We start from the raw sequence: 20529 nt of genomic DNA on the forward strand, positions 1-20529 counted from the left end.
AATAGATATTACTTCATGAATTAAAGCATACATGATAGTTTCTTATAGAGAATGAGTTTTAATAAATATAAGGGCGACCTAATTGTATTATTTCTCATCTGACTGACGTTTTGTGCTTTGCATCGAATTCATAACTAGCATAAATAGCAATGGCATAGGATTAGTTTTTATCATTGAGTTTTTACAAATTGAGTTTACGACATTAGCTTGGGTAGAAGGTCATGTGTTTGGAGAACATTTCTTATTAGGGCGGGGAAGAACCTTCGCTTCATCACTGATTTGTTTCTCCATCATTTCTGTTGGTATAATAAACATATATTAGATCTATATACTGTGCATTTGATTTCTCTAGACCTGTTATTGCATCTAGATTTTATCACCATTCTCCTCTTATCAAAAGTTTCCATAAATAAGGAAAATGATGATGGGTTCAAGTTCAACCGAAAGTTGGGGTTTATTATCTAATGATAGACATGGAGGGATGGTGAGGGTGCCTATGCAAGTGGATGTTGGAAGAGGTGATCATCTTATTCATGGTTTCTGTTTTTTGTAATTGTTGTTTTGTTTCGTTTCTTCTTATTACGACATTGTATTTCGAAAAGCCTAGCCAACTATAGCAATGTCATATTCACTGTTATAATTTTTTTTTTTAAAATTTCAAAGTATAATGTCTTAATAACAAAGATATTAGGAGTACAACGTTATAATTAGTTAGGTTTTTCATAGTATGAATGATGCATTCCTTCAGCAACATTTGTGAAAGAAAGTATGATTATTGATAATCTTGCCAAGTTTATTAGATGTTATGTTGTTTATATTCTCAAGGAAGTATGATTCAAGCTACCAGAGATAATCCACCTCCTTACACTGTCGAAAAGAGCACAGCTGAAATTCCATTCCCAAATAAAAAAATCCAATAACAAATGCATCTCTACATGTACGAAAAGATCCATGGCTGATGAAAAGGAAAAGAGTTTTTTAATGCAAAAAAAGTAAAAATGAATCGGTTTTAAAAAATGAGAAACACTGATTTATTTTTTTTAATTTGATTTTAATTGTCGTCATATACTGTTTTTTTTAATCTAATATTATTTGGTTAGATTCTTTTTTACTTTGGTATATTTATCCATTTTATATTGTTTCTTATGATTATTATTTGTCTATCTATTAACTATAATATGAGAGAGATTACAAGCTTAATTGATGTCTTAAAATATGACAAATCGAGTAAACTAGAGATATTCAACCACCTTTATCTATACTACTAAGCATGCAAAAAATATATAAATCATTTTTTCTTCTTCTATTTTATATCCAGTTAATATCTTATATCTGTCATGTTCTATTATTTTTATAGGATTATTATATGAAATTAGTGGTAACTAAGGATCTAAACAACATTTTTGATAGAGAGGAGGAAACAAGCGAAATAAGCAAAAATAGCTTTATAACGCAAAAATGTGTACACCATCAATTGAAGATAATTTGCTTCATTATGTTTAGCTTTCAATGTTTTGAATTTTCGTTTCAGATATAAATTATATTAATTTTAAATTATCCATATAAAAATCTAAATCAAACTTGTATCTTATTAGTTTAATAAAATTTAATTAATCTTTTACCTGTGGTTTCTACGGGTTGTAACCTTATATATATATATATATATATATATATATATATATATATATATATATATATATATATATATATATATCCGGTAAAAAAAATTTGTAGGAAGGTAAGAAGTTTTTTTTTCTATATACTTTTTTGACGAACAAAATAAATGAATCACTAAATGAATCAAAAATAACATGATTCACAAAAAAAAAAAATTTCTCAAAAAAGCATCTCGATGATTCATTTACGCAATAATTTTATTGTTATTCACTAAAATTGTCATAAAAGTGTATTTTTCCTTAATTTATTTAAAAATAAATCATGAAGACTTTTTTTGGGAATTTTTTCTTATGAATCATCTTATAAGTGAATCATCTAATGATTCATTTTGTTTGTTCGATAAAAAAATATATAGAAAAAAAACTTCTTACCTTCCTATCAAAATTTTCCTTCTTATTTGATCTTGATTCTATATATATATATATATGTTCAGGTTCATTTGAGACAATGTTAATTTTGTGAGACCGTGAGACCAAATTTAAAAATAATTCTAAAATACAAAATAAAAGGAAAAATCCGAAAAAATCTTTTTTTAATTATTATTTTCGTCACTTTAAGTACCTAAAAAAATAAAAAAATTACCGTTTTTTTTTTTTTGAAAAATACGTGAAATATTCTAATACAATATTACACTGTAAATATTCTAATGTGATTTTTAGAATGTTAGAATATTCTACTAGATTTGTCAAATATGTAAAATATTCTAATATTCTACTAGAATATGTAAAAAAAAAGGTATTTTTTTTTATTTTTTTATCGTATTTTTTTTAAAATTTTTTTTTGGAAAATATAAATGGCGAAAATAATATTTGAAAAAAAAATGTCGAAAATTTTCAATTATTTTGCGTTTTAAAAATGTTTTTTTTATCTACAAAATGAGTTGCTAGGATTGCGTGTTACAGTCTCATAAAATCTGGACGTCTCACATGAACCTAACTATATATCTCCATATTCTAATAAAACAATAGTTTTATTCTCCTTTTGACATGTGTCATCTTATTAAACATCTTAATTAATGCATATCTTATTCTTCTTTTTCCATTGTCACCATATTATGTCAACTAATTAATAGTTGCTACTTGTCAACCTATTGATTATTCATTTCAAATTTTAAATTTTAAATTTCCCATTCTGTCTACATTAAATTAATAGCATTAAAATAAAAATTAAAATAAAATTAATACAAATTATAAAGTGATATAATTTCATATATTTATTTAAATCAATGATTATAATTTTATATAACTAAAAAAATCTCTTAATTACTAATTTATTTAAAATAATTGATTAATAACTTTGAAATTTTACTATAAAAGTTTTATTAATTTTGTAACTGTCGTTCCCACGGGTTATAAACTAGTATATATATATATATATATATATATATATATATATATATATATATATATATATATATATATATATCTTAATAAGCATTTACCATGTTTTGCTGAATTTTAAGAGGTACAAGACCTTATGCTATATATTCAATGAATTTATGCACGCAGAAAATATAGAACTTATCTGGTCAACTATTGAAAAAGTCAATATCTATTATCCTTTGAATGAGTCAAGCTTGCCTATTCAAATAATAATACCTATTTTATAGGAAACGTGACAACAAACCCATTCAAATAATAAACCTATTTTATAGGAAACGTGACAATAAATTTGTTATTGTTTCCGATATCTCTATCTACTTATTTATATATCTGATCTAAAACCCTATTTTGTCAAATCTCTTGCTCGGATCCTGCAGGAAAAAATACGAAACATGTATTTTCTTTGTGAATGAGATTACAGGTGTGTGTGTTTGTGTGTTTTTTGTATACATAAAACCTAACATGTATGTAGGTTGTGAATGCCATTAATTGTGTGTGTGTGTGTGTGTTTACTACATACATAAACTCGCTCTCTATCTCCCTCTTTAATACAATAGAAAAAAAAAACTACAGACATACACAAACTCACTCTACACAAATTTACACTCTCTTAATTGTGTATGTGTGTTTTTTTTTGTGTTTACAGGACCCGAAACAGCAACGTTTTTTCCTGCATTCTCTCTTTCTCCGTCCCTGCAAAAGAAAAAACCTTAACAGGTAAGTTCTTTGTGAAATGCTATTAATATACATTATAACTCTATTTAAGTGTGTTTTTTGTGTTTACATCTCCCTAAACAGCCATAAAAAAACAGGTAGAAAATCTCTCTCTCTCTCTCTCTCTCTCTCTCTCTCCCACTTTAATGGGGTGTGTGTGTGTGTGTTTTGTGTTTACCCGTCCCATAACAGCCATCTATTAATATCTATTCTAACTCTCTTTAATGGTGCATGTTTTTTTTTGTGTTTTAGGTACTGAATCAACCAGCAGTAACCGAGACTACCACAATTGCAATTTACACCACGACCTACACTAACAATCACTCTGTCATCTTCTATTCCTGCAGAAAAAAAAGGATTCAGGCATGACAAACAAACACCATATTATGTCAAATTAACATTAACAATATAATCATAAGTTTGGGGGTTTTTTGTTGGTTTCCTGCAATTTCTATTTAGATCTTTGGTTATGAGAACTCCTCAAGAAAATGATTCTCAGCAACCACCACCATCTACTCCTGCAGAAAAAATAAAAATCAATTTTAGGGCAGGTCCAAATTAGTTTTAAGGGAACATCTGTAATATTTGCTTTTAATATCATTTTATACACATACATATAAATATACAGATATTCATCTAATTATTCATCAATTTATGTTAATTGTTTAGTTTACTCCATCTTACCAATTTTTATACCAACTTTTCATCAAGTCAAATCCCTCAAATTCAGGTTTTAATGAATCGTTTGTTTTTCATCTTTGATAGATTTTGCAGCATCTATAATGGATGTTGAGATTGTTGATGACCAATTATATGATGTAATTGTATGTGATATATGTGGAGATGTAGGCTATGAGCATTTACTTGCTATATGTAGTAGATGCATGGATGGCGCTGAACACACATATTGTATGAAGAACATTATATATGAAGTACCAAAACATGATTGGTTATGCGAAGAGTGCAAATCTGGTGAGGTTTATGATAAAGGTACAAATGAAGAAGAAGACAAACAAATAGAAATTCCAAAATTACCCCTACAACAGCAAATCAATATGCATGCAAATGATAAAGTTATGAATGAAGAAGATTGCATGCAAACAAAAATTCCAAAAATACCCCTGGAACAACAAGAAATTATGCATGCGGATGAGAAAGGTATGAACGAAAAGATGAAGTGGTGGATGAGTTATGGCCGATGGAAGATCGTTGATGTCAATGGCTTTCTCTTGGGTGAACATAAGAAATTAGATGAAGACCTTTACATTAGTATAGAATAATATAAATTAGAAACATAGTTTGGTTAACTTATTGTAGCATCCTACTTTAGTATGGTTGTTTATTTTAAAATATTGAATATGGACCACTTTCTGTTATTTCTTACAAAAGAGGGACCATTTTGATAAAACTTTAAAAACATGATTTTTTTTAGTATAAAATGTGGCTTTTTCTTGGGTGAACATAAGAAATTAGATGAAGACCTTTACATTAGTATAGAATAATATAAATTAGAAACATAGTTTGGTTAACTTATTGTAGCATCCTACTTTATTATGGTTGTTTATTTTAAAATATTGAATATGGACCACTTTCTGTTATTTCTTACAAAAGAGGGACCATTTTGATAAAACTTTAAAAACATGATTTTTTTTTTAGTATAAAATGTGGCAGATCCCATATGCTACATAATCACTGTGAGCAGGCAGCCACCAATTCAAGAAGAGTTAGTTCGGAAGTCAATTAACAACCACATGGCCAACAATCACTTTGCGAAAGTGAATGGTTAAAAAGAAACCGGATAAGCGCAAAAGGCCCAACCTAGCCCCATTTTCAATGTACAAGTTCCAGTGCGTAACATACAAGTCATTTAGCTAGGTTGCCTTGGTTTTAAAATGAAAACACGAACGTATTATTTCTCATATTTTTAAAATAGAATTTAGCGTATAATGAAAATAAATAAATAAACTGAATAGAACAAAACAAACTCCTTTTAAATTGTGATAATATCTTGGATTCTTTGTCTATATTGTTTATTTCTAGAAACAAGTTTTTCAAAGCCTTTTAGTTTTTCTAAAAAAAATTAAGAGAAAAAACTATGTTCAAAATACGAACCAAAAGTTTCTCATTCAAAAATAATTTCAAATATTTTTTTTAATATAAGAGCATTTAAATTTTATTATTTTTGTTTTATAGAATTTACATATTCAAAAACCAATTGCTTTCATCACAATTCAACACTAAATAAAAGTTATGCATTTGGGTTATCGATCATCAATTTATAATTATTTATAATTAAAACATGCTATTGGTTTTTAGTAAAATTAAGCAATTTAACCTCCTTTTTATAGATCTCTATGATTAGCAATTGATAACTAAACACACTAAAATAGTAAATCTCTATGATTAGCATCTGGTAAACTAAAACACACTGAAACAATAACAACTCGAAAAGAAAGAATCACACAATGGGTGGTGGTGGAGTTTCCCAAATATCAAACATATTAAAACAGGGACCATTCATGTATTCGCAATGTACTTTCTAAGTATATTGCTATAATTGTCAATAATTTAAACTGATTTGTGCAGAATGCTATATTTTCACTGATTTGTGTATTCTAGTTTTTTTTAAACTGTATTTTACTTTTTACAACTTTTTACAAACTTATTTATTTGATATTAACTTGCTTTGTATGTTTCCATTTTGATAAAACTTTAAAAACATGAATTATTTTTTTGAAAGTTATTATCACAGGGACCATTCATGTATTTGCAATTATTTCATATTAAAACAAGGACCAATTACGTTTTTATTTTCAGTTTATTACCTTTGTCAAATATAGCATCTTACAGTTATTTTTATTCTAAATGAATTTAAATAATGAGGCTATATTACACAATTTTTTAAACTTTGAAAAAACACGGACCTTTTCTGTAAATTTTTAAAAATACGGAGAGTTTTTGTATTATATTCTTTAAATTTAAACTAACCATTTAAATTTATTTGTATTCTTTAAACCATTTTCCAAAAAAAATTAAAAATAAAAATAAAAATAAATAAATGATGAACGACCGGATTATAAAAACAATTAGATAAGCATTTAAATTATTATGTATTTTCAAAATTTATAATAAAAACAATTAGATAAGCAACAAATATTCTATCTTATCTTATCTAAAAAATCAAATAAACTAACTGTGTGATCTTATTTATCTCTATAAACTAATTTCAAATTTTAAAAACCAAAATTTAAATAGTGGATATATATTATCTCTTTGTAAAATCATATATATATATATATATATATATATATATATATATATATATATATATATATATATATATACACTACATTAACCCGCCAAAATCCAAACATCTTATTCACGTCTGATATTGCAACAATCGTATAGTATGTTCAGTTTTTGATTTATTGTTTTGTCTTTTGATTTTGTTTTATGCTCTCGATTGTTATTTACTAATCTTTATCTTACTTGACAGCCATCATGAAGACACTTAACAAATGTAACAATAAGGAAGAACATGAAATTGATGAAAAACTACAAGGTTGTCTCCTCCAAAAACCAAACTAAACGTCAAAGAGCACTTGAAAACTGGAAATGGGACCAGGTGATTGATGTTGTAAGTTCCGAGAATGAAGGGTTGGCACCTTCTGCTGTAGACACATCAGATACAGCAGACTCGACGTTTACAAAAAGAAACAAAATACCCCGAGTCACTGTTCAGACCAGAAACCAGTTTTTTAGAGTCGGTGACGATTTACTTTATGTCGGGTTAGTTATTATTTCATGCAATATTAATTTTTTTTTTCATATTTTCAAAAAACTTAATCTGTTTCTTAATTTTATTTATGACTTCTAATGAAGTTATTTAATATTTTGGTGTATTCTTTACTACTATATTCAAAGTACTTATTAATCACTACATTTAATTTTTTGTAACATTTAAGTGTCTATTTATTACATTTGAAATTGTTATTTACATAGAAGAGTTGCAGTTACCTGTAGGTGTGACCCAACCACATCGGGTTGAAGATGATGTAGGTGTGACCCAGCCACAACCGGTTGAAGATGAAGTAGGTGTGACCCAGCCACATCCGGTTGAAAATGATGTAGGTGTAAGCCAGCCACATCCATTAGCCACATCCGGTTGAAAATGATGTAGGTGTGAGCCAACCACATCCATTCGTAGATAGTGATGAGGATGTGTATAATCTCTTTAAAGATTATATATATTAGTATGTTTAATTGTAATGCCTATTAATAAAAATGAATGTGAATTTATTTTTATGTTGGTATTGAACGAGCCTAGGAATAAATATCTTTAGTTAGTATTTTTTTAGTATTTCTAATGAGTCTTGGTTTTAGCAATTTGGTATGTTTATGGTTTTAGCTACTTGGATATTGGCATTTAAAGTAGTTTTTATTGATTATTACTGAATTTTGTTTTTTATTGACATTCTTTTTATTGATTATTATTGAATTATGTTTTCAAATTTATACATGTTATCGTAAGTATCTATACAAAGTAACTATAAATTTTGAAAATGATGTTCGATTAGTTCATAATATATCATCCTACTTTCATAAATAATTATTATTTTACAAAATGAACATTTTAAACTACCTCAATCGCAGAATATTCATAAGCAAAATGCATGTAACAAATTGAAATTTTCATTTGCAAACAAACACAACAAATATTATGTAATACTCAGTTATCTATTTATTGGCACACACAAAAATAATTACTTATAAAGAAAAAAAATAAGAATACAAGAGGAAAGTCATACTTTAATCATTTTTCTTATCTTGAACAAGTGCAATACGAAAATCATAAAACAACACAAAAAAACAATTAACACATTAAGAGCTTAACATCACGTCTTAAATATAGAACATAAAGTCCTTGCAAGTTAGAAGGTAAGGGTATTATAGCCATATCTGTTTTTTATAAATAACTTTAAAATATAAAAAAGGATTATAAAATATTAACAAAATAGATTTATGCAAATCTGATATTTTAAAAGATAAATAATGAAAAATATGATATTTACTTTCATAAATTTAAGTAAGTTGCTATTTCTTAAGGTTAACTAAAAGTAAGTTTGTATTTTCTTGTAATCATTGATATATGTTTTTTATTCGATTATTTCGACAACCATTACATAGATAAAAATTTTCATTACAACATCTTACTTTCAATTTTTCCAAAGTACATTGCTCTTAAAGGAAAAACTAAAGTATCATACTATAATTTAAAATTTTATTTTTTAGATTTACAATATGTATTTATTAAATTATAAATTTTGAAAATCAAAAATTTTAAAATGGATATGAAAAAAGAAAATATATGAATTTTAAAAATTTTATATTATCCTAATTTCAAATTTAAAAAACATATCCTAAACTTTCTACATTATCTATCCTAACTAAATAAATGTTGGATATGCTTCATTGACTATTTCTTATCCCTCCAAATTAATATATATATATATATATATATATATATATATATATATATATATATATATATATATATATATATATATATATATATATATATATACATAATATTGCGCCATTTTTAAGTCTCTTATCACATTCTCATTCGTCTGCTGTTCCTGCAAAATGTATGTTTTTCTTATGATTTTTGTTTTTAAGTTCTTAATTATTGGTTTAAAGTGTTATAATTAAAAGTGCATATTTCTTCATTCTACAGCCGCAATCAAGAGTTTTTCCCTTTATTAATGAAAGTCAAACAGGTATGTCTTTCATATTTTTAAGCCTTTTGTTTTTGTAATTTGCTAAATTAAGTAGTATGCATTACATTAATATGTTTATGTTTCATTGATTTTACTTCTTCAAACATTTTTATCCTACATAACATACTATATGACCATATGTTTGCCTAATTATATGTGACCAATTGCTTGAACAATGTAGTCACTTTGTGTATGTATGCTTTTAATTTTTATCAACAAATATCATATAGAATAAACAATTTTATAAAATCTTTAATAATGCAATCCACATAAACAATCATCATAAATAATAGAATATTACCAAATTAATCGATTTATAATAATGTACCTCTTTTAACTGAGCAATTCACAACTTGCTAGGTACCAAATTTCCTGTCATCAACAAAATAACAAAAAAAATATAAATATAAAGTATGTTAATATAAACAAAGAAAAATATATTAATTTAGGATATTTATTCACAAATCACCAATAACAAATTCAAATTGACATACCTTACTTAATTTTTACACTAGCTGTTCATTACACCAGCACATTTTAGTAATATTCAATAGTCAATAAACAAACACTTCCTCCTAATATCCCCTTCAAATTTCTGAAAATTATACAAAAATTGGTTAGTTTAGGGCTTTTTTGTTAGTTATATGGTTGACAAAGAGATATATTCAATAATCTAAGACTAGAAATATTCCTTTGCACACACAAATTAAAGAAAGGTGGTTACATGAGTTTTTGAAGCGAAATATCACTACAAGAATTTAATTTTTTATATATTGTTTTGTTGGTGTACAAAATATTCATAATAACATATTATATGTTATTATTAAGTCATTTACTGTTGAACCAATAATTTCTCTAGGGCAATCACCCATGGGGGGTGATTGGATGTGCTTTTGAAGAAGAATTAACTGGTGTACTTGAAAAAAAAGAGTATGATCCATTATTTAGGACAAAATAATTAGATTTAAAAAGCATGTAACAAGTTGTTGATAAATCCAAAAGGGATTATATATCCGAGTCTTTGTGCACATGATCATTAGGTTCTGCCAACATCCAAACACACCCCAAATAGTGCATTTAAGACATGAATTTGGAATGTCTTAGGTCATAGAGTAGATGTTTGGATCACAAACTTAGATTGATATCTTCTTAAAATTTATCTAAAATTTTATTTGAATTCAATCAAAGGCAAAAGGAAGAGAGTAAAAGTAATACCTGAGGCGAAATTGGTTCATAAGTTGGAGGTTCATCCTGATCAATCCTATCAGGAAACTCTCCCCATACATGCCTATGAACTATTAATCTGGAACCCCAACCTAAATCTCATTAACAACAATCTTATGATCAAAATCTAATTGCTAAATGAAGCAGAACACTCAGAAACATAGGAATCAGAATGTAACCACGATTACGTAAAAAAAACAGACTAATAAGAAGAACGTACACAAAGTCAGGGTGTGTGGAGAGATTGGGAACGGGATCCGACTGTTTTCTGCAAATTAAGAAGTTCAGAGGTATTCAGATATCAAAAGCCACAAAAGTAACTACAAAAACTCGATAAAACACCAACTCATTACGTTACCTGAAGAATATTTTGGCGGTACAACGCAAGATAGTTGATTATACCGTTGTTGTTGCTGTTGATGATGATGATGAAGCTAAGCTACACTGCTTATGAGAATCATCAGGAATTCTTGAGCCTAAAAATTATTCAGTTGGGTTTATTTCTTTGTCTGGTCAACTCGACATCTGTGGAGCTTGAGGCGCGTTAGGTTAGGGCACCAAAACGAGATAAGGATCGACCCTTTCGTCATTTATACTAACGGATCTGTGGTCACACTGCAGCGCGAGTTTGGTAACGGAGTCAAACTGTGCGAAAATTGACCGAATAAGAGGTAGGAGATCAGATTGGAAGTTTAGATCAAGGCGGTAGCGACTCTCGCCTTCGAAGAGTAACCACATGCCAGATACGAGGGAACAATGGCGCCTAGGGTTTAGATAGATGTGGGCGACAGGAATCGATTCGAACATAATATGATCTTCCCTTCTCCACTGCGAACTGGTAATAGAGGGTGTGTGGAGAGCAAATGATGGCTGTAAGAATTGAATCGGCATTTTAGGGTTTGGATAGAAGATATGACCATGACATAAGAATATCCTATATTATTATTAAAAAATAATTAAAATATATATTAAGGGATACACACTTTTCATTCGTATTTATGATATGAAGTTTTTTTATTCTTATATTAAATGAAATATAATAATGTATATTTCACATAAACATAAAAATAATTTAGGCTTTTAAATAAAATTGAATTTTTTTTAATTATTAAATAAAAAAAATAATTTATAAAAATGTTTATATGGTTAAAATAAATTATACAAAACAATACATATTTGTATTCCATACTGACATGAATATTTTAGTAATGGATGGTCATACCACTGTTCGAGATTTTTCTGCATTACGATACGTTCACATATGGTGGAACATACTAGTTGTTCGAGTTTTGTTTATGTGGGACGACGTTCAACATGAGAGACTTCTTATTTGGCTGATTGATCGCAACGTAAGTATTACCACAATAAAATGAATATGTCATTATTTGTTTAATGTTCTATTTATAATTCACTTATTGTTATTATATTACATATCTCCGAGAGACAAAATGATCGCAATTGTCCCACGGGTTTTGAGGTCAATTTTGAACATGAATTTGGTTGGACGCGTTATCTCCTTAAATCATTTCCGAATGGATCATTTTTACGAAGACCACCCAAGATATCAGCATTATAGAATTTTCTTTGGTGAGTGGGCTATATTGATAAAGAGTAACACAATTTTTACTCTCCTGGGAAATGATATCGCCAATTCATTTCCAATTTATCCATTGTGTTCTTCTATCACAAGCCTCAAAAGAGATTTTAGCCGTCGAAGAATGTTGATAGGTATATATATATATATATATATATATATATATATATATATATATATATATATATTGTTTTTTATATATTTCATACGACAAATTAAATAATACTAAATTTGGTGCATTGTAGATGTTGTTGGAAAAATCGTATGGGGAAGACGAATGAGCCCATTCTATGCATTTGAACTATTTATCCAAAATGAGATGTAAGATTATATTATTATTATGTGTTTTAACAAAATTTTGTTTGAATGAATAGGGGGCATATAATAAAGTTGATGTTCAATCATGTACCGATGAGACTAATGATACAAATGTATCTTGCAATTGTCAATCAATCCATAATTTATGTCTCTAGGGTCAAGTTGGTCCACCAAATTTTTTGTAAGTTAACTATGTGCAAAATTATATATAGTTTCAATTATTTATAAATAAATTATTTCAGTATACCTTATTAATTGTATATTACATGTCCATACAGATAATATTTTAGTTTCAATTGCATTAACCGATTTCATGTTATATCCAAGAATGCCGAAAGCTGATAGGATTCGAATGAGAGATAGGGAAAATATTTAATTTTTCCATATTTTTTTGTGTGCGTTGTATGTGGTAGTTATTTGTTTGCAGGATTTAAGGTTTTTATTTGTTTTTATAGTTTTTTTGGTATTTATTTGTTTGCGGATTTTGTGATATGGTTTATTGGTACGCTTTAAGTTTATAAATTTTACTTTCTTTGTTTGACAATTTTTTGTTATATGGTTGTATTTTGTTATTGTTGTTTATAGGATATTGATATTGTTGTATATTAATTAAAAGAAATATTCTACCAAATAGAATTTACAAATATTATCTAAATATAAATCAATGAAAAAGGATTTATCCAATTATTGAAGAAAAAAAATTATTGAAACCTGAAAGAACGATACACTTAAAAAATTATTCAAAATTCAAATTATAGTTGACACGGTAAGTCAATACCCAAAAACTGTTAAGACATTACTTCCGAGTCTTCCAAAAACAAAACTATATAATTTAATGTAAGGATCAATCTCACATATAATTAATTAGTTCAACCCAATCAATTTTCGATTAATATATAAGTATTTTATAAAAAATCGTTTTTTATTACAATGTGGTATGAAACTAATACAATTATATATTATTATTGTTTACGATTTTACAGTTGTCATGGTGATTGTAGACAAGGAAACTAGGCCTAACAATGCTATCCAACTTGATTTAAATGCACAGAAAGGTATGTTTCAGATGTGCAACATGATTATTACATTATCTTTACGCATAATTAATCCAAAACAAAATATTGCAGAAAAAAGGAAAGCATATAATAAGACTTATTATGAACGACAAAAAGAGAAGAACAAAATGAGACGAATAGCTAATGGTGAAGTAAGTAGCCAAAACGTGACACGTACAACGAATGTGTCTGCAGTACAGAGGACCCTAACTGATATTACAAATGCAACCCGTACAAGTGTATTGGATTATGCTCAAAGGAAGTCGATTCGGAATAGAAATGACTATCAAAGACGCAAGGAACGAAACTCAATGAGAACATCTATTCAAACTCTTCAGGACGATCCATATAACTTTGTTTATGATGGTGTCCCTAAAAAACATCGTGTGTTGAAGGTGAAGAAAGCATGTGTTCATTGTGGAGCAAAACGATTGCAATTTGAATTTCCTACCTTTTGTTGCATGGATGATAAGACAAAATTGGCACATTCTTCTATTCCCGATGAATTACTCGATCTCTTCACATCTAGAAACGAATTAGGCAAGACCTTTAGACAAAAGATACGTGCATACAACTCAAACTTTTCATTCGCATCAATGGGCGTCGATGTTGATAAAACAATGACCGACATGACATCTGGAGTATACACTTTTTGTGTGAATGGAGGAATGCATCATAGAATTGATCAGTTAATCCCAAGGGATGGAATACCTCAATACGTACATTTGTATTTTTATGATGCTGATTATGAGATGTCACATACAATGGAAGAATATTGATAAACAAATTGCTGAAAAGTTGATTCGTATTCTTGCTACAAACCCATACGTGCAAGTATTTCGAAGACTTGGTGATCTAGGGCCGCTTGACAATTACAGAGTCACGTTGAATGCATCAGTAGAACTTGACCAGAGGGTATACAACCGACCGACCACATCCGAGGTACCGTAATATTATGTTTGCTAATTATAAAATAAATATATCATCTATGACATAAATGTGTGCATATTACACACCATATTTATTCATTTTGTTTCTATGATAAAAATATTAGGTCGCTGGTATTTGGGTTGAAGGTAATGACAACATAGCCACATATAAACGAAGTATTATCGTCTATGGCAGATCCGACAAACCAAAAACAATTCAATCTTACTGGGGATGTTATGATCCATTGTCTTATCCTTTATTTTTTCCTTACGGTGAGTCAGGATGGCATTCTAATATCCCAAGACATGGAATTCCCATCAATAATATTATTAATGACGATGATGACATCGAGGATGATTTAAAAGGTACACATATCATAACTTTATAAATTTTATTTAAAGTAACACACATTACATTTTGTACACATCATTAATTCTTTTTGTATTCACGACATCAACATTGTGTAGACTCTAATACAAAAAGAGGGCGGGATACTGTATCTATGCGAGAGTACTACTGCTATAAGTTTCAAATCCGATCAAATTATAATGTAATTTTGATGGGAGGGAGATTACTACAGTAGTTTGTAGTAGATATCTACATCAAGCTTGAGACTTCACGTTTGGATTTTTGTAGAAAAAACCAGTCCAAAATAAGAGCAGATTTATACCAAGGTGTTGTGGAATGTGTTAATGTCGGTGAGGTTCGATCAAATATGATAGGGCAGCGTGTTGTGTTGCCTGCAAGTTTCATCGGAGGCCCCCGTGACATGCGGCGAAGATTTCTTGACGCCATGACTTTAGTTCAAGATGACGGGAAGCCTGGCATCTTCCTTACAATGACATGCAATCCAAACTGGCCGGAAATAAAAAATGAGTTACTCCCTTGGCAGACGTCTCAAGATCGACCGGACCTTGTGTCAAGAGTTTTTCGTGCTAAGTTAGAGGATCTTAAGAAACAACTATTCACAAAGCACGTCCCTGGTGTGGTGGGTTCATACGTTTATGTCATTGGATTTCAAAAATGTGGTTTGCCGCATGCACATTTCCTCCTGATAATGAAACCTCCATACAAGCTTACTAACGCTGACCATTACGACAAAATAGTATGTGCTGAAATTCCAGACCCAAAAAAGTATCTTGAAATGCACGAATTAGTCGTCTCACACATGATCCATGGTACTTGCGGTGGATTAAACTCTGATTGTCCTTGTATGAATAATGAGCAAAAGAAATGTCGTTTTAGATACCCTCAGCAATTCAATGAAACCACGTTACAAGGAAAGGACTCATATCCTATTTACCGAAGGAGAGATAATGGTATAGAGGTGGACGTACGAGGCAATAAGATGGATAACATATGGGTTGTCCCATATAACACAAAGTTGTTAATGATGTTTAATTGTTATTTGAATGTTGAGGTATGCTCGAGTATAACCTCTGTGAAATATGTGTTTAAGTATATTTATAAGGGTCATGACAAACAAGTTATCAATATTAATCCGAATGGACAACCTGTCGCTATTAATGAGATAAAACGGTTTCAAGATGCATGATATGTCTCACCTCCAGAGGCCATGTGGAGAATTTTTAGCTTCCCTCTTTCTCAGATCCACCCTTTTGTTATGGCTTTGCAGGTGCATCTCCCAAATCAGCAGATGGTTAGGTTCAGTGAGGATGATACACTGACTAGCGTTGTTGAGAAGGAGATCAATGTTGACTGATTTTTTTCTAAAAAATAAAGAAGATATCAGTGGGAGAGAGTATAAATATAGAGATTTTCCAAAAAAAATTACTTGGGATCCGAGCTCACGTCGTTGGAATCATCGAAAACAAGGATTAATGCGAGGTCGTATGGTTTCTGCCAATCCCGCTGAAGGGGAGCGATACTGCCTTCGCCTAATTTTATTGCATATTAGTGGGCCTACGTGTTTTGAATATCTCTACACAGTCAACAATGTATAACACCCAACATTTCGGAAAGCAACTCTTTGAAAGAGGGGTAATATAGTCTGATGATGGTTTATCACAATGTCTTACAGAGGCATCTTTATTTCAAGCTCCCAATGCTCTTAGAAGGTTGTTTGCAACGATATTGACTTTTTGTGAACTAGGAGATGTTCGTAAGTTATGGGATGACCACTACAATGCTCTTTCAGAAGATTATAGGCGACAATATGGAAGCGTTGATAGAGTCCAAAATATGGTCCTCACCGGCATCAAGGTATTCCTACAATCTATGAGTGACAATATTGATGGTTTTGATCTTCCAAAGATAAATGAAAATGTTGATTTTGAATCTGGAGTTTTCCGTGAGGTACAACATGAATGCTCTATTGTTTTAGAATCGGAACAGTTACAAGCCCGAGATTTTCTTAATCCTGAACAAAAATTTGCATATGATGAGATAATGCGGCATGTCCATAGTAATATTCCAGGAGTTTTCTTCATATACGGTCCCGATGGAACAGGAAAAACATTTTTGTACAAAGCTTTACTTGCTAATATTCGTTTGTGTGGTCATATTGCAATGGCGACCGCTTCATCGGGTGTTGCGGATAATAAAATGCCTGGGGGGAGAACAGCTCACTCTCGCTTTAAACTTCCTATTAATCTTGAAAATAACTCGGTTTGCAAGATTTCAAGACAAAGTGGTACTGTTCAACTGCTTCGGACTGCAAAAGTAATCATATGGGATGAAGCGTCGATGACTAAAAGACATGCGTTGGAGGCGGTGGACCGAACAATGAAAGATATCACTGGGGTGATGCTCCCATTTGGTGGAAAGATAATGGTTTTGGGAGGTGATTTCAGACAGGTTTTGCTTGTCGTTAGACGTGGAACACGAGCACAGACTGTGTATTCTAGCATACGAATGTCGCCTCTTTGGTCTTCGATTATCAAGTTGCGGTTAACTATAAATATGAGAGCACTAACCGATCCATGGTTCTCAGACTTTCTATTACGTGTCGGTGATGGAGTTGAAGAAACAGTGCAGGGAAACTTTATTCGCATCCCTGATGATATGGTAATTCCCTTCACTGAAAAAGAAAAGTCATTGAATGGTTTGATTGATGCAATCTTTCCATCCTTGGAAATTAATAGATCTCAAACCGATTATATTATTTCGCCTGCAATATTATCCACAAGAAATGATAGTGTCGATGAGATTAATGATTTATTGATCGGCCGATTCCATGGAGAAGAGAAAATTTACTACAATTTTGATGAAGCTGAAGACGATATAAATAACTTATATCCTGTGGAATTCTTGAACACACTCCGTGTTAGTGGTTTACCCCCTCATTACCTACGACTGAAAGTTGGATGCCCGATAATACTGTTACGGAATCTCGACCCATCAAATGGATTGTGTAACGGCACCCGATTGATATGTAAAGGTTTTCAACAAAATGTAATAGATGCTGAAATAGTTGTTGGTCAGCATGCTGGAAAGAGAGTTTTTTTGCCAAGGATTCCTCTATGTCCGTCTGAAGATGACATGTTCCCGTTCAGGCTAAAGAGAAAACAATTTCCAATCCGATTATGTTTCGCAATGACAATCAACAAGGCCCAGGGACAAACAATTCCAAATGTAGGAATTTATCTTCCAGAATCAGTTTTCTCGCACGGACAGCTTTATGTGGCCTTATCCATAGGGGTATCACATGGGAATACAAAAGTATTAGTGATCCCTGATGAACAATTCAACGGTAGTGAAGTCTGTACTGCAAATGTGGTGTATAAAGAAGTGTTGCATGATCAATAATGCACAATCAATCATGTGTTCATTTGCATTTGTAAAGAATCCAAATTTTTCATTCTTAATTCTTATTGATTTTGTATTAATAGCATAACTCTTAATAACGCTATTTCAATTGGTTATTTTGTGTTATTTTTGTCGTGTCGTATCATGTTTGTTATATTTTAATTGATTCGTTTCGTGTCAATGTAAAAAAACAAGTTCTCGCGTCATGTCGTGTCGGACTAAAACACCACATGACACCCCAATTTGATAGCACTAATTGAGGAAAACGATTCTCATAAAGAAAACAAGTTAACCAATAACACAATGAACTTTACTTTTTTAATCAGGAAAAGTAGTTTTAACCCAAAATAGCAACATACATATAATTTTAAATCAAAACAAAAACATACTTATATTTGAAGTCCAAAAAACAAATCGCCTCTACAAACTAATTTTCGTAAAAACTATTCACACCCGTCGCTTGGTGCGGGTAAACGGCTAGTGTGTGTGTGTCTATATATATATATATATATATATATATATATATATATATATATATATATATATATATATAGAGAGAGAGAGAGAGAGAGAGAGAGAGATTACTTTTGTTTTTTAAATATCCATTAGTATATAAGCGAACGGGAAATAGTGAGTCTATGATAATTTTATTTTAGACAACTCAAAAGTTGATAAAAGATTTCCTTTAAGTGGCGTATTGGAGTACACTTGCAATTATAATAGGGAGTTTCAACTCAAAATTTGTTGACAATTCGACGTAATAAGTTATTCCACACATGCATGCAATTTCTTAAGAGGTTTTTTTTTTTTTTTTTTTTTTTTTTGTATTAACAATCATTAAAGCCTCTATTTCTAGAAACCAAAATAGATAGTCGTAATTAGGGGTGACAATTGATGACGTGACACGATAAAAATACACGACACGAAACGAAATTGAGACGAAACTGAATTTCGAATTCGTGTCCGTGTCGTGTTCGTGTCAAGTGTAAAAAACACGAACTCGTGTCGTGTCGTGTTCGTGTTCAAAATTTGACATGAAATTTACACGGTTTAACATCTTTTGTCGTGTTTTTCGTGTTTGTCGTGTTTTTCGTGTTATGTATGAATAAATATTAATTAAATACATTCCTTGTTATTTCATGTTATCTTTGTCGTGTCGTGTCGTTTTTTAATCGGTTCGTTTTCGTGTTAGTTAAAAAAAACTCGAGATCGTGTTGTGTCGTTTTCGTGTTACATAAAACATTGTCGTGTCATGTCGTGTCAGACAAAAACACGATACGATGACCCGATTTGCTACCCTAGTCGTAATACAATCAAAATACAGACAAATTAGAAATACATTTTTAAACATGCATATCTAAATATGAGAAATTGACATTTAGCACCCTTTAATCCTCAAGCACAATTTGAGAATATATTTATATATGACCGAGGTATTTTGAGGGGTAGCCCGGGATACCCTTCAAAAAAATTTTAGTAGTGTAATTTTTTTCGGAAATTTTTTTTCTTATTGTCTAGTACTTGATTTTTTTGTCGGGATACCCTTTTTACTTATTGGGGATACCCCTTTATTTTGATCCTGGATCCGCCACTGCTTACAACGACACATGAAATAGTTGTCGCTAAAATCAATGTTGAAAAGTTTGAAAATTTTGTTCTATTTGAGACGACAATTTGCGTCTAAAAGGTAAGCGGGAAAATTTTCATTTAGCTGCGGCTTTTTTTTTTTTTAGATTTTTTTAGACGACAATTCACAACTAAATTTTTGTCGTGGTTTTATGTCTTCTAAAATATTTGGAACGAAATTATATTTTTTTGCTCTCCCTGCCTTGTTCTATATAGGCAGTGGTTTATATATTTACGCAGTTAAAAAAAAAAAAAGTAGAGATTTTCGTTGCTGAAAAAAAAAACAATTTATATTATAAATTGTCTCAAGCCCTAATTTATAATCAGAGTTCCTGATTTCTTTCCTTTCCCAAAAAAATCATTTGCCCTTGTTTGTGTCTCAGTGCTGCCTCACGTACCTCTCCGACATCTCTCATATCCAGCGTCTCCTCACCTCTGGCATCTCCTTCACTTTGGTAAGC

The 20529-nt window shown here is 30.1% G+C and overlaps 2 protein-coding genes across 2 annotated transcripts; both read left to right on the plus strand.

Annotated features, from left to right (window-relative positions):
- Nucleotides 1–15389: 15389 nt before the first annotated feature.
- On the plus strand, nucleotides 15390–16397 carry LOC145113821 (uncharacterized). Its single transcript, XM_079049872.1, has 2 exons — nucleotides 15390–16094; nucleotides 16311–16397. Exons 1-2 carry the CDS (start codon nucleotides 15390–15392, stop codon nucleotides 16395–16397), a joined length of 792 nt encoding a protein of 263 aa, XP_078905998.1.
- A 118-nt stretch (nucleotides 16398–16515) lies between these two features.
- Nucleotides 16516–18442, plus strand: LOC145113822 (uncharacterized). The gene is made up of 2 exons (XM_079049873.1): nucleotides 16516–16632; nucleotides 16718–18442. The coding sequence occupies exons 1-2, from the start codon at nucleotides 16516–16518 to the stop codon at nucleotides 18440–18442; spliced, it is 1842 nt and encodes a 613-aa protein (XP_078905999.1).
- Nucleotides 18443–20529: the final 2087 nt, after the last annotated feature.

Source organism: Lactuca virosa, chromosome 5 (genome assembly GCF_052849685.1).
Source record: "Lactuca virosa cultivar CGN04683 chromosome 5, Lactuca_virosa_CGN04683_v6, whole genome shotgun sequence".
Taxonomy (NCBI): Eukaryota; Viridiplantae; Streptophyta; class Magnoliopsida; order Asterales; family Asteraceae; genus Lactuca; species Lactuca virosa.